This window comes from Pipistrellus kuhlii, unplaced genomic scaffold (genome assembly GCF_014108245.1).
Source record: "Pipistrellus kuhlii isolate mPipKuh1 unplaced genomic scaffold, mPipKuh1.p scaffold_m20_p_8, whole genome shotgun sequence".
NCBI classification, from domain to species: Eukaryota; Metazoa; Chordata; class Mammalia; order Chiroptera; family Vespertilionidae; genus Pipistrellus; species Pipistrellus kuhlii.
The window spans coordinates 45979882-46004160 of record NW_023425584.1 but is presented as its reverse complement, the minus strand read 5'-3'; the positions used below and the strand labels follow the sequence as shown (position 1 = coordinate 46004160).

The 24279-nt window shown below is 39.8% G+C and overlaps 1 protein-coding gene across 5 annotated transcripts in view; it reads right to left on the bottom strand.

The window, feature by feature from the left end:
• The window catches only part of SMARCA5 (SWI/SNF related, matrix associated, actin dependent regulator of chromatin, subfamily a, member 5), a 51586-nt gene that overhangs the window by 3397 nt on the left and 23910 nt on the right, over positions 1-24279 (bottom strand). For 2 of the 5 annotated variants that reach the window (XM_036423625.2, XM_036423624.2), the window contains 10 exons: positions 19294-19442; positions 18978-19097; positions 18345-18455; positions 17672-17785; positions 16252-16374; positions 13847-13979; positions 13144-13262; positions 12531-12743; positions 10416-10523; positions 8041-9288 (listed from right to left, as the gene is read on the bottom strand). In XM_036423625.2, coding sequence (XP_036279518.1) covers positions 9223-9288; positions 10416-10523; positions 12531-12743; positions 13144-13262; positions 13847-13979; positions 16252-16374; positions 17672-17785; positions 18345-18455; positions 18978-19097; positions 19294-19442 — 1256 coding nt within the window. In that variant the 3' untranslated portion in view covers positions 8041-9222. Of the gene's footprint in view, positions 1-2552; positions 2568-8040; positions 9289-10415; positions 10524-12470; positions 12744-13143; positions 13263-13846; positions 13980-16251; positions 16375-17671; positions 17786-18344; positions 18456-18977; positions 19098-19293; positions 19443-24279 lie in introns of those variants that run through there. The other 3 variants (XM_036423626.2, XM_036423627.2, XM_036423628.2) reach the window with 3 other exon arrangements.

Sequence of the window (24279 nt, the reverse complement as noted above, 5' to 3'; positions counted from 1 at the left end):
TGCTCAACCACTGACCCACACTGGCTGGGCAGATTTATAAATTTTGCGATTAGGAAAAAGCAAGTCATGATAAAAAATTCTGTAACAGTCCATTCAAAGAAAAATGATATATTGAGGTGTGCTAACAATGTGCACCTCAAACTTCTGTGTGACTGAAGAATTCATTAGCTGAATGCTTAGGACATGAATTGTGGGGTCCCACCCACAGATCCTGACTCAATAGATTGGAGCATGATGTGAGAATTCGTATTTTTACAAGCTTTCGGTGCTGTCTCTGCTGCTGGTCCTCGGGCACACCCTGGAGTAACACTGCTCTAATATAACGGAGATGTATCGATAGTTGAGAGAGCAGAGGGACTTGGGCCTGGCGAATGGAAAATACTGGCGGCCAAGAAGCCAAGGTAAGACCAGATTGTCAGAAGGAACCACAGAGAAGCTGACCACAAGAATGTCACCCACCCTGCCCTCCTTACTGAAAGACGCAGAGGTAGCTGACTATCTCCCTTTCCAACTGTCTGCTTCCTTGCAGATGTTGAAACCACTGGCCCGCATGTGAAGTTGATCAAGGTTTGACCACTACATGACCTTTAGAGAGTGGTAGTAATGAATAAGCTGGCCATCTTCCCTCCACAGTGCAGGCACAAACATAGTTACCAGGCAAGGCAGCTGGAAAAGGAAGTCACGGGGCACTGAGATGGAGATTCCACAATTTCTGACTTTTTCAGAAAGCCCACCTCTGTGCTCAAGCCCGCTTTGTCCCCAGTTTATAAAAGCAGCCAAGCAGAGCCAGCAAAGCTGACCTTCCTTTCCTCTGTGCTCCGTCCTTTGTGCTGGAGCATAAGCCTAATAAAGTCTGTTCTCTGGGGCTTCTTCTCCATGTTCATCTTGGCGAACCCAAGCACCCCAATGCCAGGTAGCACAGTGACTTCAATACAACCGCCAGCAGGTTCCCAGATAACGCTCGCTCTAACATTCTGTGCAGGGAAAGGAATCACATGCTCACCTGATACACTCAGGAGAGGCCTGCATGGTGGCCTTGCCAACTCAGAGACCTACAGTAATCACAAAGGATGGTCTGAAATTAAAACATTTTAACCAAAAGCAGGTTATGGCAGGTAGCCATGTCCTAGGCTAGAATCTTCCATGACAAAAGTCAGTCTTTACCTTGACTGAGCATGTCTATGGTCTTTGGCACCTAAGATAACATACCTTGGAATGTCAGAGAATCTCCTTTTTCCAGACCCCTCGGGGCACCACCAATGCACTAGGGCAGACCCTATAAATCCTCCCAGTTATTGTTATCATGTTAATTGTCGACTGTTAACTATCCTGCACCCGTCTATGTAAAAGATGTGTGTCTCATTTTACTTTTCTTACGTATGTTTTTTAAAACTGATTTTTAGAGAGAGAGAAGAGAAAGAAATTTATAGGTTGCCTCCCATATGCTCCCCCACCGGGGATTGAGCCTTCAACCCAAGACCTTTCAGTGCAAAGGACGACGCTCATCTTACTGATGGAGCCACATCAGCCAGGGCCATTTTACTTTTCATCCAATTCCAGAGATTTTCCAATTCCTGCCTTCCTAATCTATGACTAATGGACTTCATGTAAACCACTTGAGTCTTCTCTTTTGATTATAATGGTGAAAATTGAGAGTGGGGAAAAAAACACATGTAATGAGAATAGAGCCACAGTTGTCTAATAATTATTTACCTTACTAACTATTGATAAGAAGTTTTCTTACAGACCCTGGGAAACTGGAGGATGAAACAGGCCTACAAAAGATAAGACACCTCAGAGCCCAAATGGGTCTATGACTCAGAAAAGAAATACATTTTGAGAATAGACCAAGGACAGGACACGCTTTGATTTAGTTGCTGCACCTGGACCCTGACCCCCTCCAGGAGTTTTTCTCAGGAACACTGACCATTCTCGAGTCCCAGGAATGAGCTGAGCTGTTAGTGACATCAGAGATTAGCCACCTTGTTGTCAGAGTTTGAGCTTCTGCAGGCCGGACTGCAGACTCTACCCTCACCTTTCTATATTACATTTGTAGCTTACAGCTGTGCATAGCTATCTTCTCTCTCATTTTATATAATAAGAGGAATATGCTAATTACCCATTACGCCTTAAGACGTAATGACCAACTGCATAATGATCTTCCTATAGGAAGGAGAGGGGGGAGGGGAGAGGGGGAGCTCCAGGAGGGCAGGGCAGCGAGCTACTAGCAGCAGAGAGCTACCAGTGGTGGTGGGCAGGTGGCCAGCTGAGGCAAGTGGCAGCAAGCTACTCATGCATGAATTTGTACGCAGGGCTGCTAGTGTGTATATAACCAGCCAACTGGCAAGGGAGGTCAGAGCAGATTTTTGTGGGTGACCAACTGCTCTCCCATACTGCTGGCAGTATTGGAATAAACGCTCATATATGATTCAACCCTGTCTCTGTTTAATTGGCTCAAGTGGTGACAGGCAGCCCGTAACCATTGGTTATCCAGTTTCAACCAGAGTAACCTCTGGTAAGCTATCTGTATATCTAATATTCGAGATAAAAACATTTTCTCTGAAATACTATTGAATAATCTTCCTAATCCTACTCTTAAAATAAAATCCATGTTACTGGGAGGTCACCTTAATCTGAAGATATGTTACATAGCTGTTAAAGTTTAATTTTATTTTGCTTTGGCAAAATGTTTTAAATCAGTGCTTTTCACATTTTTTGATGCATATGAAGCACCTTTGCAGATCTTATTAAAATGCAGATTCTAATTCAGCAGTTCTGGGAGGAGGCCCTAGATTCTGCTTTTCTAACTAGCTCCCCGGTGAAGGTTTTGAGCTTATAGCTGAAGGCCTGGACTTTACTGTGATCTCAATTTTCAAACTTCATCGGACTTAGGGGAACAGGTTTTTCAAGTAAAACATGCAGTGCTCAGTAATGCAAGACAGCAGAAAGAAAGTGGTTTTAGGCAAGAGTAAGAGACCTGCGTGTCCATGGTGAGGACATTAGAATGTTTCTGCACCAGGTGTGTGACTGGTGGGGTCAGACCAGAACTGAGTTTAGCAACCTCGGTACGTGAGGTCTGGTTAGGAAAGAATTCAGAGCCAAGATTCAAACTATAAGAGAACATTTATTTAGAAAATCACAGAGGTGGAAGAAGTACGTGGTGGAAAAAAATGGGTTTAGGAAACAAGTTACAAAGGCAAAAGACGGGCGGTTATAGTTTAGAAGGGAGAAAGGTAAAGGTCATGAGCCTGGGGAATGGAGAAGGGGAGGAGGAAGGGAAAGATGGGTGCTCCCAGGAGGGAGAGTGGGCTATGTGCTCTTTCCTAAGGGTTTTAAGGGTGGAGTTTTGAAGGGAGGTCACTGGCTGAAATACAACTGAGGCCTACCTAGATGCTATCTCTAGGGAGGAAAGGTCAGGAGGTCATGACTAGCAATGTGAAAGGTAGGATGGTCCAAAAGGCATGACCAGCAATGTGCTAGGGGAGGAAAGGTCACCCTGGGGATGACATCCATCCTGCAATTGTCCATTGCTAGGCACGCAGGGCTTTTCACTCTGGTGATCTTTTGTACCTGGCCAACCGTCCTTTCTCTGCTCCTGTCTAACTGCCTACCACCACACTTGTGCTGTTGAGGTTCACCAGTAATGGGTGACTGCCTCTCCTTGAGCAGATTGTCAACCATGGCTGCATAAATCGGAATGTGGGTGGGCCTATGCACTGTCTTGGGTGGATACATTGAAATAGGTTACACCATTATTATATTGGAAAGAGCTGCCTGCCCTTCTTTAAAATGGCAGGAGGAATGTGTTCTAGGCCGGGAGCAAGTACAATATTTTGAACTTGATTCAACTTCCTCATACTTTTTCAACTTGTTCCTGGGAAAGGGGGCCTGGTCCTGAACAGGTCTGCCTAGGGCCAGCTGGTAGTGTGTGTGATCTAGACTTCGTGCAGGAATGATTACGAAAGTCTGAGAGAATTTTAGAGGACGCTTATTAAAGATGGAGGCAGTGAAACAAGGAAGGGCTTGGGGAACGAGCCTAGGCTAGGCTGCTTTGGCTCACTAAGTCAGAAAAAAGGAGGCCTTGGGAACAGGTTCAAGTGGTTTGCCGGGGATGAACTGCCACTGCCCATTGCTGACCTGTTGCAAGCCTCTTGGGGACCCTTAGAAATTGAGATGTGTGCTTGGGGGGGGGGGGAGGGGGGAGTGGGATTGGGGAGAAGGCTCCAGTATGCTCCTGGCAGGAAGGGGGGTGCTTTGTTTTGAGGGGTTTTAAAAGCTGCGTGTTTAGGGGAAGATTTCAACAGAATATTCACCAGCTTTATGCTTATGTACCAAAATGTGGTTTATTCTCTTTTTTAAAAGTATTTTTTAAAAATATATTTTATTGATTTTTTACAGAGAGAAAGGGAGAGGGACAGAGAGCTAGAAACATCGGATGAGAGAGTAACATCGACCAGCTGCCCCCTGCACACCCCACACCGGGGATGTGCCCGCAACCAACGCACATGCCCCTGACCAGAATCGAACCTGGGACCCTTCAATCCGCAGACCGACTCTCTATCCATTAAGCCAATCCGGTTTTGGCGAGGCTTATTCTCTTAACTTCCATCTGTCCTTGGGTATGGTTGGCAAATGGGACTAACTAGATTTCTGCTGTCTCCCTGAGTAGGGGGGTTTAAGCTAGTATTTACCCTCACTTACTCTTACAAGCCCCTGGTTTAGGGAAGAGAGGATTTAATAGATGGCTGTAAACTGCTTGGCATCTAGATTTTCTAGATGGCTGCAAACTGCTGTTTAACTCTCAGTCTCAGTTTCCCTATTCTGCTTGTCTTGGCTTACTAGCCTGTCTCAAGACTGCTCACTGAATAATCTTTTTTTTTTTTTTTTTTTTTTTTTATTAAGATAAGTTTTTATTGATTTTAGAGAGAGGGAGAGGGAGAAACATCAATGATGAGAATCATTGATCAGCTGCCTTCTGCATACCTCCAACAAAAAATTGAGCCTGCAACCCAGGCATGTATCCTGACTGGGAATTGAACCGTAAACTCCTAGTTCCTGGATTGCTGCTCAACCACTGAGCCACACTGGCCGGGCTGAATTAACATTTTTAAGATTACATAAACACAGTATTATGAAGCACAATTCTATTTGAGAAAAGTATTTGAAACCTACCAACAAATATGTAGGCTAATTAGCAAAAGTGTTAAGTACTGCCGAGACCAGTTTGGCTCAATGGATAGAGCGTCGGCTTGGGGACTGAAGGGTCCCAGGTTCGATTCCGGTCAAGGGCATGTACCTTTGTTGTGGGAATATCCCCAATAGGGGGTGTGCAAGAGGCAGCTGATCGATGACTCTCTCTCATCGATGTTTCTAACTCTCTATCTCTCCCCCTTCCTCTCTGTACAAAATCAATTAAATATATATTTTTTAAAAGTATTAAGTACTAAAATATTGACCAGTTTACTCTTTTTGCTATGATATATCTACCACATGTAACAAGATATTATATCTCCTTTAAGAAAGACCAACATTTAGAGGTGCATGTAATTGCAACTACCCTAAATTAGGACTGTTTCATTCAGATTTCTGAGGTAAATTAATATAACTTTAAATGCGCACTGCTATTAGATTAGGCACACTTTACCTACTATATGTTAAGTACCCTAAATAAATAAATTTGCTATTGGAAATGTTGGCAGCAGCAAGAACAGTGCCAGGTATTAGACCAGGGGGATCAGATGGGACCTCGGTTCAGAACCTCAGTACTTTGAATTCTACCTTGGAAAGAATTCAGAGCCAAGACTCAAACTATAAGAGGATGTTTATTTAGAAAATCACAGACAGAGAGGGGTGGGCAGAGGTGGAAGAGAGTATAAGGGTAAAGAAAAAAAAAAGCTAAAGTTTAAAAACAAAACCAAAAAAAGTCACAGAAGTAGAAGTAGAAGCAGCCTCAAGAAACAAGTTACAGAGGCAAAAGGGGCCTTTGGAGCATAGGAGAGAGAAAAATAAAGTTAAGGCTCCTGGAAGTAGGGGGAACAATGGGGAAGGGAAAAGTGTAGGTACATCCTAAGGGCTTTTAAGGGCAGGGGATTTTAGGGGAGGTCCTAGAGGCTAATATGCAAATTGACCAAACAGCAAACTGACCATCAGGGGGCAGATGCTCAGTGCAAGAGCTGCACCCTGGTGGTCAGTGCACACCCACAGTGGGGAGCGCTGCTCTGCCAGAAGCCGAGCTCATGGCTGGCGAGTGCAACGGATGTCTAACTCAGGGTTAGGCCCACCCCCAGACTTCGACTGCAAAAGGGCACAGGCCAGGCTGAGGGGGACCCCTCCCTCCCTGCCTCAGTGCACAAATTTCATGCACCTGGCCTCTAGTCTCAATATAATATTCATTAGCTTTCCAGGTGTGTCCTTGGGGTGATCATTCAATGCAGCTGGTCCTGAGGTAGCCTGTGCTGTTGCTTGTCTGGTTTTGTTCTTTCCTGGGCCTGGAGCTGACACACAACTGAGGCCTAGATGTATTTGATGCAGTTTGAACCTCAATGTCCTGAAGGCTTAATGCTTAAAGGCTATTCTCCAGCTCCCTTGTTTGTTCCCCCTCTAAGAGGATCTAACCCATGACTAGGAACATGACAGAGTAGGAAAAAGCAGGGAAGAATTCAAAACAAATTACAGCGGGGAGGGTAGGGAGATCTGTGGAAGATAAGAGATCAACCGAAGGACTTGTATACATGCATATAAGTACAATCAATGGACACAAAACTCTGGGGAGGGAGAGCATGTATGGGGGGGGGGGGGGGCGCGGCAATGGTGTATGTACAGAGATAATTTTTAAAAATTAAAAAAAAAACACATGGCCATCACTATGAAATGTTAAGGGATTGAAACTGTATGACAAAAGATATACTGTACTAGGGAAGGGAAGGTTACCCTGGGGGTGAGGTCCTTGATTTCCCAGTTTTGCCCGTTGCTAGGCACCTGCAGCTTTCCATACTGATAACCTTTCGTACCTTGCCTTTCTTCCTTGCTCTGATCTTGTCTACCTACCACAGAAAAATCTCCATTATCTTTTTTTTCAAGGTTTTAATGTTAATATTTAAAATATTAATGTTGAAAATGATTGTTTTATCAGTTTTATCTGGATCTCAATATAATCTTCCTAACAATATAGACAAAGCCTTACTCAATTATTAAGTGAAATATTCTGGATAACAAACTACTGTAACCTTGTTCACCTATGTAAACAGCTTCTTCTAGGTTGGCCTCAGGCACCATTCTACATTTAAAGCTTCTTCCTCAATGGAAATTGAAAAACAATTGGAAATATACTTTCAACTTTTAGTCTTTCTTCCTCTTTAAATCATGGTCTGAGCCATGCTTCTTTCCTTTAACGTATAAGTAAAATAAAATAAAAAGCATGGCTTTATTCTAGGTAAATATGAAGTATTATAGCAATAGACAAATTGACTTGCAAAATACCAGTCTCACAAATTAGCTAAACTGATATACCAAATTTGAGTATTGTTTCTTCCACACTTTTTTCAAGTGTTTCCTTTTCTTTTGTATTTGAGCCCCCATGTTCTTAGGGGCTGGCACTATACACTTGATTCATCTTGCATTTCTACTGTCTATTCCACTACCCCCACCCAGCTTTAGACCACTTCTCTTAAAAAACATCACTTCCTTTGTGTGTCCCCTGTAACATTTCTTTAGGCTTATATTTTTCCTACTATTTCTTCCAAAATGAGGTCACCACTCTTTGTGGCTCCTTCCACGAAAAAGAGGAAGCTTTCCTCAAATTTTGCATCCATTAAACCTGTAAGTATTATTTTAAGAATCCACGATAGTATAGAAATCACTTTGGGGGGAGCAAGAAGTAAACTCAAATTACTCTACATTTGCCATAAACATTGTTTTGTTCAACACACAGAAATTTTAAAGGGAGAAGTCTAAGTAAAGGGAAAAGATAACATCCTAAGGAAATAAGTGAATAAAAATCAACTGAGAAAAGAAAGATAAAGAATAGAAAGAAAAGACCACTTAAGGATTATAAAAGTTATATTTATTCACGATGCTACATTTATTGCATTCCCTTAGAAAAATGGAGAACTGTTTATGTACCCAATTTGTACATATAAAACTTTATACAAATTATATGTAGCACATAAAGGCTTCTGGTACAGCTAAAATCCTGGCACTACAATTTGGGTAATCCTGCTGTAGGGTCTCCAGTTTATCAAGTCTGTCCATAGAAAACTAAAAACTGGAATTACAGTCAGTCTTGCTGCTCACATGTAGAAATTATTTTAAAATATAATAAAATTTTAAATTCTCTAAAACTCAAAAAAGGTAAACTGGAAGGGGACACATTTCGTTACCAATTTCAGTTTAACAGTTTGACAAATTCACAACCTTATTTTGACTGGGAAAATAATCACCTTAGTTTTGACATTATCTTTCTAAGATGTGGCTGCTTTAGAAGGTAATTTGTCAAAATTTCACCAAACAATTAAAAAAAATAATATTCCTCTTATAAAATGGTACAATAACACTTTAAGGAACCAGAAGATACTAAATGTCTTTGGCTATACAACTAAAAGGCCATTTCCCAAAAGAATGGGGCATATTTACCTCACAACCAACTACAGAAACAGAAAGCAGAACAGAAATATGCATAGAATATAATGATAACTTTTCTTGCCTTTTTCTCCTCTTCTACCCATATAATAAGCAAGGAGAATGTAATTTATACCATCTTTCCAGATGAGACTAAATAGCACTACAAAGATGATACCCAAATTTCTGCAAAGGCAAAGTGAATTAAAACAATTACAGAACTAAGTGAAAACTGAAGGGACAAATGTCATTTGCAACTTTTTTTTGTTTGCTTTTTTTAAGTCCTATGAGTGTAGAAACTATAGCTGGTAAACAAATAGGCACAATCTTCACATATGGAACTATAATAGAAAAATAAATCAAATGAAACATTTATTAATAAATGAAGCCTATTTTATTATTTCAAGTGTTAATGATAAAAAAAATTCAGCACAGCTGTTGCATTTAAAAAAGTGAAACTACATATTATATTTCTAGCTCAGTAAACAGATGAACCTGATGTCTTTGAATGACATAACAATTGAGCATTGTACAGTACATCTTATGAAGACCCGTAAATTAAAGAACTACTGGTTTAAAGTTAGTGATTATGAAACAAATGTGTATTCATAGTTTCAGCTTCTTTTTTCTTCCTCGACCATCAGGTGCTCCATCCATTTTACGTTTCTGTGTCTATAAACAAACAGAAGGATTACTTTTCATCACAAGACTAATGTCAATGAAATTACTTTTCATCGTAAGACAATAGTACTTTACTAATACATCATGGTACTTTACTAATAAATGCTACATAGTAATAGGTATTAGATGCTATTACCCAGAATCTTTACTCATTTTACAAATAAAAAAATTTTAATGCTAATAATGAAATAACTCACAAGAAGCAGGTAAATCAATACACCAAATATCTAAAATGCCTCTTACCAAAATGTAGCAGTAATAAAAAGTATTTTGTGAGATTTACATATATATCAGATATTATCCAGGAACATTTATTTACTCATGATTTTATAAACTATTAAGTAACAAGATGGCTTCTTTATCTTAAAAGTTTTGCTTTCACATTGCTAAGATACCAATCATTAGGATAAATAAATCAGGTTAATAGTGAAATTGTAAAGACACTGCTTTCCTAATATTTCTTTTTTTTTTTTAAGTTAATGGAAACAAGTCTTTACTAAGTAATTTTTAATATCAGAAAAATAAAATGCTTATAATTCTCTTTACAGCAAATATATAAATATCAGTGCTTTGGCCATTTTAAGTTAATGCTAATATTTCTTTAAACACTCTAAATTATAACTTGTATTCCCCAAGGTCAAGGGTACACTCCTGGCATTCATACTTTCCAGATTTCAACAAATCCTCCATATTTATGAACTAGCATCACAATGTGATTTCCCTCATAATGCAATCAAGTTTAATTTACACTTTAAGTGACCCAAGGCTATATAATTTACCAAAACCAAAGCAAAAGGAACCTAATATCAATGATAACCAAGTAGTGTGCAAATTCTTAAAAAGAAAAAAGTGCTCAAATATATATATATATATATATATATATATATATATATATAAAAAAGCTAATATGCAAAGTGGGAATTCAACCTGGAGTTCTATCGTTCACTATGATGTGTGCTGACCACCAGGGAGTGGCATGGAACGAAGGGACACCCCAGCCAGCAGCTGGCAGCCAGAAGGCCCCAATTGGCCCTGATCATCGGCCAGGCCTAGGACGCTACCCACGCATGAATTTTGTGCACTGAGTCTCTAGTATTTACATATTTGTGTCTACTTACTGAAGGCTTTGGTCCTCTTTTCTTTTTCTCTGCCTTCTCCTTTTCTTCTAGTTCCATGTTTTCTCTTTCAATCAAGGTTATTAAAGTGTTACACCTCCTTTGTAGCTCCTGAGTTGCAAACATAAATTTACATGGTATTTGTATTTTTCATTTATACCTTTCATGATTATAGTTAAAGTATGTTTTAACAGAGTAAAATAAAATCACTTACACACCCACAATAAATATAAGGATAAAAAAGTGTTTGTAAATATTTTTATTTCATTACTTAAAGCCTTACTACTATTATTCTTCATAAACCATTCACTTAAGAATTAACAGTGAAAATGAATATTTCAAAATATATGCAACACGGCTACTAAGAGTCTATGTCTGAAAACTGTCAATTATATCCAAACTTAGGTAATAGTGTGCATTTAAAAATTTTTTTTAAATATATATTTTATTGATTTCAGAAAGGAAGAGAGAGGGAGAGAGAAACATCAATGATGAGAATCATTGATCGGCCACTTCTTGCACATCCCCTACCAGAGATTGAACCAGCAACCCAGGCATGTGCTCTTGACTGGAATCGAACCCAGGACCCTTCATTCCACAGGCCAGTGCTCTATCCACTGAGTCAAACCAGCTAGGGTGATGGTGTACATATTTGAGGGTCAAAAACTCAACTAGAGCCCTAGCTGGTTTGGCTCAGTGGATAGTGTTGGCCTGTGGACTGAAGGGTCCGGGGCATTGAGATACCTATGCCAGAATGTGTTACAGATGTGCTACAGTATGAATTCTCTTGGGTCTTAGGAAAGGATTACATCTCAACTGTTTATAATAAGGGGCCATACTATTAATTTTTATGTGTGCCTTAACATAAAACATGACAGAAGTTAATACAGTTTCAGACCATGGCATTGTAATGGTCAATCAATGTTACCCTATGTCTTGTTTTACTCAGCCAAAACCATGCTTCCTTATGAACCATATAAATGGTTTCTTCTTGAAAGGTCATAAGGTAGAGCTGTTAGCAACTGAATCTATATCCTGTAACTACATTGATAATGCATTTGTACTTCAGGATTTCCCAAATTAGGGTTTCACAAAACAGCAGACCCTCTGTATGTTTACGGGGGGGGGGGGGGGGGGGGGGGGGGGGGGGGGGGGGGGTATTCTATAGTTATCAAACATGAAAGGAATGCACACTATCCCACATCTTGAAAGTGATAGTACATTTTAAATATACTGAAGGAAATTGTATTATATAGATGTTTAAACTTTGTTTATCCCAATCTTTCCCAAACTTAAAACTATACAACTTTTGGGCATTATCATCAAAGTGCAGAACACAATAAAGTTAAGAGTCTAAAATATGTAAGAAAAAGACAATTTATCAAAGCGAAACTTTTCTGAATTCTAATTTTAAGTGATTAGAAACAGAACTTCCAACAGAAACAGCCAGATACTGGGAATAAAAACAAAACCTAGCATTAAATCAGTACAAAAAGAGTATTTCACTACATTAATCTATTTTAAAATAACGCACACTTGGTTTTCTAGGAACGGATATCATCTACAAAAGCAAAGTCAGAACAGTGCAAATTTTAAACTATAATAATCATGTTCAGAAGTTGAAACTGATAGTGACATTTCCTCCTATTTAGAACATGATTACAATAAATATCAAAAGTTAGTCCTGCTCTGGCCGATTTGGATTAGTGAATAGAGCTTGGCCTGTGGACTGAAAGGTCCCAGGTTCGATTCTGGTCAAGGGCATTTGGTTGCAGGCTTGATCCCCCAGTTTGGGGGGGTGCAGGAGGCAGCCAATCAGTGATTCTCTATTATCAATGTTTCTCTCCCTCTCCCTTCCTCTCTGAAATCAATAAAAATATATTTTTTTAAAACTTAAAAAAAAGTTAGTCCTATCATATAAAATGATGTTAAAAGATCTATAATAATAAAGGATAGGACCAATAAACTTAAATTACTGATGGTACTGGGTTTTTAACTGATTTAACCTATGATACCAACAATATTTTAACAAAATTTACCTTAAAGATGCAGAACCACAAGGAAGTTATCTTAGAGAATAGTAACCATTGGCGCATTACACCAGACCCAAGCACTCACCATTGCAGTTCTGGATTTAAGAAACCAGTCAAATCTGAACTGAGGAGAGTTGCGAATACATTGTCGCAGTTCATCATAAACGTTTTCTTTGTCGAATCCAAGCTTATGAAGCATGCAGATCAGAAAACGATCCTCTTCTTCAGTATAGTTTTTTCCTTTGTTAGTACCATATGATATTCTCAGCTGATGAAAAGGTGCTTTGTACCGTCCAATCTAGCAAAGTCAGATTTTATATTATATAAAATCTAAATCCTATATAATCTGTATTTCAAATTCAGCTTTAGTAAAAGTAGCAATACTATATTTCAAACCAGAATTTTCTACCCATAACACCTCAACTGCATTATATCCTTTGTCCTAAAACAATTTTAGTCTTTACTGTTCTAAAGAGAAATAGACTCTGATACTACGTAGGAAAGAGCTGATTGCCTCTGACCCAGATACAGCAACTGAAACCTGAGGTAAATTCAGTTGAGAAAATACCTGTAACATTGAATGTTTTTCTCTGAAGAAAACTCTAATTTTAAATCATTCTTTTTTTTGTTACAAGTTACTTTAATTTTCAAACAGATAGGAGCTACTAACTTCCACATTTATTAATGTGCAAAAGTACCTTTGTATCTAGTGCTTTTTTGATACTAATTCTTCTTTGAATTCTTGCCTCTCCCCTTTCAATCTGAGCCATAATTTTTTCTATGTCCTGGAGCTCATTGCATCTTTCCCAAAACACAGCTGTAAAAGAATAAAAGTTAGACAGATGAGATGGGTGGGAGGGAGAGAAATTGTTAGTATAAATGCTCTTATTTTATTTGCTAAGAAATATTTCCAGTTCTCACACATATAATACTGGAAAGTAAATAGGTATTTATAATTTGTTTCCTTAACTGTAAAAAAATAGAGATAAATTGGATGGTTTAAATATCTCCCAACTCTTCAATTTCTACTACTCTGAAATTCTAAGCCGACTCATTACAGCCCAACTACACATATTCACTTGACAATCCAACTGACTTTAGGAAACAGATGTTTACCACTTGAGAAGGTATGGAGATAAAGTATAAATGACAGCGTATTTTTCAGCAACCTATTCTTACTTTCTTGGCTATAGCTATTTAGCTAGGGTAAAAAAAACAAAAATTTAAAAAAAAGTATTATTTTAAAGAAGGGAATATTGAATATTTTCTAACTCAGTTTTTAAGAAGTTGAGGCAAAATTTAGCTTATCAAAACACAGTAATTCAGAGTAAGAAAACCTGAACTTTCTAGCAGCACTCAAAAAGCCTAAGAACATTCTTATACCTATACAGTACGAGTTACCTGAATACTCAATAACTTCTTCTGGAGTTTTTCCTTCTACTTCTCTTGCTATATTTTCAATATCGTCACGACCCCACTTCTCATTAGCTTTGATAAACTGGTTAAAATCTCTTTTATTCCAATTGGTAAATCCCTTCAAAGCAACGGAAACAATATTTAATCACAGCACAATGAATTTATAAAGATGCTATTACATTTTAGCAATGCTTGTAAGTATTACAGAAAATATTAATTTTTGCTTTTTCCTCATCTTTTTGTTATTAATCCTCATCTGTGAATATTTTTCCTACTGCTTTTTAGATAGTGAGAGGGAGGGAGAGGGAGAGAGAAACATCAATGTGAGAGAGATACATCTATCGGTTGCCTCGTGCATGCATACACTGACCAGGCTGGGGATCTAACCTGCAACCAAGGTATGTGCCCCTTGACCGCGAATCTAACCCGTGAACCCTGGGGCCAAGAGTAAATGCTCTGACTAGGGGTGTCGAACTCAATCAGAGAAGGGGCCAAAATCTAAAATCCAGCCTAAATCGCGGGCTGAATGGTTTACTGAACAGTCATAAACTGTCATTGTGATGGAAACGCAGCGGAGTGCAGTGATGACAGCGCGGTGCGGGCCACATTGCAAGGCCTGGCGGGACGGATTTGGCCCGCGGGCCTTGTGTTTGACACATGTGCGAGTCTAGCCACTCAGACCCCCTCCCTACCTCACCCCATCCAGGGCTCTGGTTTTTCTTTCTTTAAATTAAATTAAATGTTTTAAAGTGGTAACCTTTTATGTACACATATATTGCACAAATACCCAATCTATTAACTGGAAGAGAGTAAGAAATGCTGCATGTAAAGGTAACATTTTTGCTGAGCTCTGACAGATTAGGAGTTCATTGGGGAAAATGACATAAGAAAAGGGAAAATGAAGCTTTAATGTTAGATTAAGGCCAGATTCTGAATGACTTTTATTGAACTCTAAAGGACAATAAGCAAAAACGTACCAAGCAATCATATCTAATAAAGGCAGAATATGTAAATAGACCATAACTCCGTGACAACAGATGGAGGCGCCCACAGCCAATAAGGAGATATGCAAATTGATGCAACAAGGTAAGAGGCGGAAGGCAGCTCAGGCCGGAGCAAAGGAGGTGTGCTGGCAGTCAGGGGAAGGAAGGCTTATTCTTATACAAATCTTCGTGCATTGGACCTCAGTCTATCTATATAAAACCCTAATATTCAAATAGACTGAACTAAATAACAACCAAACAACTGAACAACCCATCGCTATGACATACACTGACCACCAGGGGGCACATGCGTAACATGGTGGGCATTGACAGCAGGAGGCAGAGTACAAAACATGGTAGGCATCGGCCAAAGCACAATCGTGGAGCAGGTGAGTGGGGGCGCCAGACCAAGGCAGGGCACCAGTCGCTGTCACTGGGGTGAGCCTCTGGTGGTTACTGAAAATTCTTTGCTCCCACGCACTGCAGTTCCACCCAGCGCTCGCATCCGCTGCCAGTGCCAGAGCCACTGCTTGCACCCACTGCAGGCATCGGCCCTGCTGTCACCTGCAGCTGCCACTCACACCCACTGCCAGCGCCAAGCGCCCAGCGCTAGTCCCTATTGCTCGGCACCATCAGCCAGTGTGAGGGGTGGCTTCTCCACCTCCCCCTGCTCCTGAAGGGCGATTGGGGGACAGCTGCTGCTTGTACCTACTGACAGCTCCAGCCCCGCTTGCACCTACTGCTGGCGCTGGACTCAATTGCTCTGTGACATCAGTGGGTGTGAGTGGGGCCGACACCATCAGTGCGGATGCCAGTGGGGCTGGCACCAACAGTGTGGGAATGGCCGTAGCTGGAACAGGCCTGCTGGCAGGCAGGGGACTGGGGGCTGGGGGCTGCGGAAGGAGGGGCTGGGTGGGGGCGCGGAGGATGGGCAGAGACCCATCCCTGTGCCCACCGTAGCCTCGCAGCCCACAGTACCTTTCCAGGTGCACAGATTTGTGCACTAGGCCCCTAGTGATGTATAACTGACAATTATGACTTAGCAATGTGGAAGACTCACAAGAAAGAAAAGATGAGAACGCTAAAGGAAAGGTAATCAAAAGGACATCCATTTAACCAAGGCTGGTGCAAATCTAAATTCTTTTCAACTACCTTAACTAGTAACAATCAAAATATAGCCTTAAAGCATATGCCCATGTTTTATCATCTCCAATTGCTCCACTTCGAAACAAAATTTATACTTTTGTTCACGAAGTTTTTCTGTATTTTAGCTGCAATTACAGTTTGGTCCTAGGAGCATGTCCATGCAGCCATTTTTAATCCCCAAAACTTGTATTCCTTTGTATAACACAACACAGTACCTTAAAAACCACAGTTATTAAATTTTGTATTGACTGAAGACTGTACCTGTGTTAGAAGCTTCTCTTTTTCTTCTAACTCTTCATCATTAAGGGGTTCAGCTTCATCAATTTTAAGCTGTTCCTCTTTTTGTGCCTGTGCTGCATTTGGTAGGTCAGGATTTCGAGGTACCTAAAAAATGTAATTTTTCTATGTCACCAAGCAGTAAATTTTACAAAAAATGTGATAGACTAATAAACTCTTAAACTAAATGACATTTTAATCCAACCATGCAAAAAAAAAAAAAAAAAAAAAAAAAAAAAAGCTTATCTTTATTTACTAGAGGCCTGGTACACACACAAAATTTGTGCCCTGGGCCTGCACCCTCTCCAATCTGAGACATCCCTCTCATAATCCTGGACTGCTGGTTCCTAACCACTCACCTGCCGGCCTACTTGATTGCCCCTAACCGTTTCTGCCTGCCACCCCAATCACTCCCAAACCACTCCCCTGCTAGCCTAATCACCCCTAACTGCCCTCCCCTGCCAGCCTAATGGCCCCCAATTGCCCTCTCCTGCAAGCCTGATCTCACCCCCAATTTCCCTCCCTGCCAGCCTGATGGCCCCCAATTTCCCTCCCCTGCCAGCCTGATCTCACCCCCAATAGCCCTGCCCTGCAAGCCTGATCTCACCCCAGTTTCCCTCCCCTGACAGCCTGATGGCCCCCAAGTCCTCCCTTAACAGTCCTCCCCTGCCAGCCCTGATCTCGCCCCCAACTGCTCTCCCTTGACAGCCTGATCAACCCCACTGCCCTCCTCTTTGGCCTGATCTCGCCCTCAACTGCCCTTCCCTGCTGGCCTGTTTGTCCCAACTGCCTCTGCCTGCCTGATCACCCCTAATTGCCCTCCCCTGCAGGCCTGATCTTGTCCCTAACTGCCCTCCTCTGCCAGCCAATTTGGTTCCAATTGGTCAGTTTCTATGCCAGTCAATGTCAAAAGCTCCACCACCTAGGCAACCATTGGCTCCTCACAGTTGACCCAGATTTGGTTCTGATTGGTCAGTTTCTATGCCAGTCAGCGTCTTTGGGCCTATCAACGGGCCTGATCAGAAAGGCAGGGCTGATCAGCAGCCCTGGTGGAGGCCTGGAGAGAAATGGAGGCTTGGCTGTTGAGCAGACCCAGAGCTAAAGGAGAGAGGCACAAGTGCTGATCAATAGCTGCCATGGAGGCTATGGATCAAACCCTGCTTCTCTCTTTAGGCCTCTCTCTGGGCATGATTCGCAGTCCCCTCAGCAGTCAGTTGCTGGGTCACCGTGCCTGTAGCCATAGCAGTCAGTGCTAGGTCTCCATGGCAACCTAGCGCTGAGTGCAGGACTGACTTCTAGTTGGTCAAGCCTCCTGGTTATTGTGGATGTGATGGACTCAGCGTTTTTATATATTAAGTTCAAAACAAACCAGATTAGTTATGAACAAAGCGTTATTTGTTATTACCTTGTACCCAATTGTTTTTCTGTAATACAGAATTTCTTTTTCCAATAATTCAAATAAACGTGGAGGAAAGAACTGGAAATCCTGAACATTGGGTTGTTTTGGAGGTCGAGGAGCCTTAGAAAAAAAAAAAAATTGTATTGTCCATAAAGAATAAACTATTTTGCTTTAAATCAATCTCTAATCATCTTTATTCCATAAACTATGACAACCAATTTTTCAAGCAAGAGAATTCATATTTTAATACAACTGAAATAACAATGAAATTTAAATCACAGATTCAAAATCAATTTTCAGAAAACTTTTTAACAATTAAAAACTGACCAAGGCACACCTATAAGAAATCACACAAAATGTAAATTCCCAATTAGTTTTTTTTGGTAAGAATAGAAGAAGAGTCCTGACAGTGTGGCTCAGTGGTTGAACCTTGACCCATGAACCAAAAGGGGAGGGTTTGATTCCCAGTCAGAGCACCTGCCTGGGATGCAGGCTCGGTCTCCAGTAGGGAGCATGCAGGAGGCAGCTGATCCACGATTCTCTCCCAACATTGATGTTTCTATCTCTCTCTCCCTTTCCCTTTCTCTTCAAAAGCAGTAAAAACATTATCAAAAAAAAAAAAAAAAAAAAATGATTCACATTTCCAATATCTTTCAGTTTTTTTGCTTTGTCAACTCACCTTGGGTGCTTTAGGTTCACTCACACGAAGAGCTTCCCTGAAATAGGCATCAACGGCGTAGTTGGCTTTTCTTTCTCGTTTAGGTGGTTCAATCCATTCTGTGAATGCAATCTAGCAGATGAAAAACAACTCAAATCACAATCTTTTTATTATATCTAGTTGCATATCTTACAGAAACGCTAGCCACATTGTGTACATCATTTAGATCAGTGGTCACCAACCTTTCAAACCTCATGGACCACCAGTGGACTGCGGACTACCAGTTGATTTAGACTACTGCTTGCAAATGGAAAGACATTCATAGAACCCTAGACTACAAGCTCTACAAGAACAGGGACTGTGATACTTTGTCCAATTCTGTAATTAACACGTAGGATAATGTCTTGTTAAGAGCACAGGCTATTCAGTAAGTATTTTTTGACCAAATTAATAATTCTGTACAGTAGGGCAAAAAAAAGCCACAAAATGTATGCTACAACTCAAATTAGGAAAAAAAAAAAGTATATATATATTTAGCCTAGACAATATTCAGAGAATATGTCTAAATGTTAATAAATTTACAACTAACATTGAAAATTCCAAGTTTCAAGTAAAATAAAGCCTTAAAGCCAGCAAAGCCTCTTTCTAAATTACCTTTTGTTTTTCTCTATAATCTTCCCCTTCGAAGTTATAAACACTTGACTCTGTATCCATTGTAAAGTTTCTAAGTGAGCTTTCACCCATCTTGGAGAGTTTTTCATTCATCTCTGCTGTCTAGGGTACAAAAGAAACACCTTTTTAGATTAAGAATTTAAAAAGCAGAACTATGGTCAAAGGGGATTATGCTTTACAGCACATAAAAGCTTTTATGGAAATAACATTATCTATAATTCTCATAACAATTATTTCCTCAGTTTGGGTTTAAAATATTTCACATATTAAAAATATAATCATTTAATCTGTATCTCACCTTCTTTGCACCTCTTTCCAAAATACCATCAATATCCTCATCAGTAATCTCACTCTCTTTTGAAGCAAAAACATGTGTTGCCCCATGCCTAATCATTTGAAGCATTTCATCTTTCCCAATTTTGTTCAGATTCTGATCCACAAGTCTTCCTGGAAAAAAAAAAAAAAAATGTTGTATAATGTTAACTTTATTTTACTGGGGGGGAAAATGTTGTATAATGTTAACTTTATTTTACTGGAAACCTGAAATTTTAAATGTCAGATCTAATACCATTCATTTGCTTCAAATATCAATAATTTCATATGTCACATATACTTTCCATTTTTATATAAAATTTAAAGCCAAATTTTCTGTTGTAAAGCTTTTGAATTGTTTCTAAACCTATTTATGCATTATGTAATGAAGCCTGTTTTATATTCAATAAAATATATTCTTTTACTGGCTGAATGATAGTAATTTGGAATATGTAAAATTGAAATTATTAGCAAGATTTAAAAAAGATCAACAGATGAGAACATTATAAACACAAGAAGTTTCTGAAAGCAGAAAGTGTTAATACTAAAACTCCCAAATCAGCTTTTTCTATTTACAATGGTAGAATACAAAAAAACCTTCAAATCTCCAAATTTTATATAAGGACCAAAATATACAACCATCAATTTCTGAAAACTCCCCAATCTTAAGAACTAAAACTGTTGAAAGTTTATCTTAATCACAGAAAAAAATAAACATCAGAAAATTAATATCTTCAACTGGCAAGAATTTTGACAACTATATAATTTGTGTTTTCAAAAATATAGCATTAAAGCAAAACAAAATACTTTATAGAATTGTTTTCAACCTCAAGGGCAACTCACATATAATTATACAAATTAGTATTTATACTCCAACCAAACTGTAAGAAGTAGATAAAGATCCAAATTGTTTTCGGCAAGTTCATTAACTACCTGTATCATGATTTTAATTCCCTAACAGAACGCACACCAAATATCTGGACTTTTAGTTAGAATATACTAGACAGTAGTCTCCCTTATTCGGGAGGGAATTTGTTCCAAGTCCCCCAGTGGATGCCTGAAATCACAGATAGTACCGAATCCTCCATATACTATATTTTTTCCTATATATACAAACCTATGATAAAGTTTAATTTATAAATAAAGCACAGTAAGAAATTAAAATAGCTATTAATAAAGAACAATTAGAATATATTTATAATAAAAGTTATGTGAATATGGTCTCTCTCTGATAACCAAAACTGCTATCAAGTGACTAATGGGCAGGTAGGCTATACCAGCAAGCATGTCAAAGTCAAAGGCTAACATCGGCCACATAAACAAGGTATACGGCCCACGGGAGAGTTTGACATGCTTGCTATACAGTGAACAAAGGGATCATTCATATCCCAAGTGTGACAAGCGGGATATTTCATTCACTATATTATGAAAAGCACACAACTTAAAAGTTAAGAACTTTTTTCCCCCTGGAAATAGCTCTTAAGGATTTTCAGACTGTGGATGACTATGGATAACAAAACCACACAAAGCAAAACTGTGGAAAGAGGGGAACTATTTTATCCACAAAGCATTTATCTTTGGATTAAAACCTTTCACACTGCTGACAAAAATGTCCTTAGGCTTATGGAAACTATTATACTTCCTTGTGAGGGAGCTTTTCAGACACAAAGGGCTTCCGGGGGTTCTCCTATTTTTGATTATGTCTCTAAGTCCACAAGACAGTAGCAGAGGTATGCACCTGACTAACAAAGCTATTGGCCAAAAAATGCCCCAGTAAATAACTTTAAAAAATAAGACAAAAAACTCAAACAGATTTTCTATGTTGACTGTAAAGGAATTCATGTTGTTTTAATATAAAAGGAATGCATGTTATTTTAAGTCCCAGAAGTTCCTAGAGATTTTCCTAATTACACACTTCATTCTAATAGTTAATATAGTTCCTGAACCCATGTCTGAGTCACTTTCTAGCTGTATAAAACGGTGGACAAGTGACTCACTCCTACCTGATACCAACCTCAATCTAGCATAAGGACTAAAGGAGATAACGGATATAAAGACTGCTTGGCACAAAGCAAGACTCAATGTTAAAACTATTACTAACAAAAACAACTAGAAACAAGCAATAATTTATTGTCTTCAGGTATTCAGATGTGTGACCAACACTATGGCTGGCATTATGAGACAGTAGACATGTGACATTTATATGGAAATTAGAGACTGGTTGACAAAACCAAGACACATACATTATCAGTGAACATGTTAACAGTGTACCTCAGTTTTTCAGACAGAAAAAAATATGCTCATGATGCATTATAAGAAGGAAATTAACTAATGTCAGTTTAAAGTTATGGAGAAATTTTTCCCCCCATTTTGGTTCATAGGTTGACGCTTAACCACTGAGCCATGCCTGCATTATTTTGGCATTTTATATGTCTCATCATCAACAATAGCTTCATGAAAACATAAATCTTTTCCTTAAAAGCTGATCTGCAGTAAGAATTTGAAATTTCCTTCAATTAAAAGTAAAAATTTCGCCGGGACGGGTTTGGCTCAGTGGATAGAGCGTCGACCTGCGGACTGAAAGGTCCCGGGTTCGATTCCAGGCAAGGGCATGTACCTTGGTTGGGGGTACATCCCCAGTGGGGGGGGTGCAAGAGGCAGCTGATCTATGATTCTCTCTCATCGATGTTTCTAACTCTCTATCGCTCTCTCTTCTTCTCTGAAAAATCAATAAAATATATTTTAAAAAATAAATAAATAAACAAAAATAAAAATAGAAATTTCACTTTCCTGTAGTCCTATTTCCATAAATGTTTATTCCACATCTCCCTCTCACTAAGAACGCTGGTCAGTTTCATTCACCAGTGTACTGTCAGCGCTAAGAACAGTACCTGGCATCTGCTGGGAGCTCAATAAATAGTTGCAGACTAGACAAAGAGTATTAATAATTAGTTTCTTTGAGTTTCATTTTTATTTATGTACATTATCCCCCTTAATCCTTAAAAATAACTAAATAGTAGTTAACTTTATCCTGATTTATTAGATAAAAAAACAGGCTCAGATGGTATAAAAAAATTACTAACTGGCAATCAATATTCAAAAGTAAACCTTTCAGAGCCCAAATTTTTCCCTTCAGCAAAACTAAGGCTTACTATTTCTGGCTGCTAGCTTGAGTCAATAAATGTTTAATGAGAATCCAAGATGGCTGCACAGATAAACACCTAGCCGCAGCTGCACACAACAATTTCAATAAAATACAACTAAAATATAAAATGGACATTACCCAGAACTACAGGAAAGTCGACTGACTGGAAATTCTACAACAAGAAGCAAGGAAAAAACCAGAAGGAAGAGTGAAGGAGCTGGAAAAGCCTAAGGTACGGAGACATGCAGCGTGAGCGGAGACAACAGAGCTGGAGAGGAGGGGGAGACTGAGTGCCTGGCTGGCGTTCCCTAGCAGGAAGGAGATAAACACTCTGGACTGTGCTGAACCCCAGACCCAACAGCACTGAACCCAGTTCTAGGCCAGACCCTGGGGACCCAGGCTCAAACAGAGGGAGCCTGGGCTGTGAGGCGGAATCCCAGGGGAGCGGCGAAAGGCAGAGCCCCCGGAGGCGCACACATTGCGCGCAAAGGGCAGACTGTTGACTCTGCTGCTAGATTGCCCTGGCGGGAAGGAGTCAAAGGCTCCGGACTGTGCTGGGCCCCAGTTCCGACTGCTCTGAACCCCAGTTCTAAGCCAGACCCCGGGGACCCAGGCTCATCCAGAGGGAGCTGGGCTGTAAGGCGGAACCCCGGGGGAGCCACGAAAGGCAGAGTCCCCGGAGGAGCGCACATTGCGCACAGAGAAGGCACGGTTGGCTGTGCCGCGGGATTGCCCTGGCGAGAGGGAAACAAAAGCTCCAGACTGCTCTGAACGCCAACTCCAACTTCACTTCCAACTGAACTGAACCCCAGTTCATTGGGGGAGAGCCTAGACTGTTTGGTAGCAGGTGAAAATCAAGGGCACCTTTCTCTCAGAGGTGCATGCAGCGAATACTGAAGGACCCTGGGGAATACTGAGACTCAGGAGCCGCATAGGGCGGGGCTGACGGAAGCCAAGGCTGTATGCTCCAACTTGAAACTCCGCCCCATCAGGGAAGCTGCAAAAATGCCGAGACAACGAAATAGATCACAAACGAAAGAAATGGAGGACAAAAAGCGACTGGATATAGAGTTCAAATCTTCGCTTATAAGGTTTTTCAAGAATTTCCTAGAAAAGGTTGATAAGACCTATGAGGATATGAAAAGGGATCAACTAGAATTAATAAGGAATCAACAAGAAATAATAAGGGATCAACAAGAAATAAAGAATACATTGACTGAAATAAAAAATATTATACAGACTCCTAAAAACAGAATGGAAGATGGCAAGAATCAAGTCAAAGATTTGGAACATAAAGAGCCAGAAGATACTCCTCCGCAGAAGCAAGAAGGCAAGAGAATCCAAAAAACTGAAGATAATGTAAGAAACCTCTGGGACAACTTCAAGCAAACCAACATCAGAATTATGGGGGTCCCAGAAGATGAGAGAGAGCAAGATATCGAAAACATACTGAAAGAAATAGTGACAGAAAACTTCCCCCACCTGGTGAAAGAATTAGACTTTGAAGTCCAGGAAGCGCACAGAACTCCAAACAAAAGGAATCCAAAGAGGACCACACCAAGACAAATCATAATTAAAATGCCAAGAGCAAAAAAAAATAATAATAAAAAAATAAAATAAAATGCCAAGAGTAAAAGGCAAAGAGAGAATATTAAAAGCTGCAAGAGCAAAGAAGGTAGTTACCTATAAAGGAGCACCTATACGACTGTCAGCTGATTTCTCAACAGAAACCATGCAGGCCAGATGGGAATGGCAAGAACTATTCAAGGTGATGAATAGTAAGAACCTACAGCCAAAGATAATCTGCCCAGCAAAGCTATCACTCAG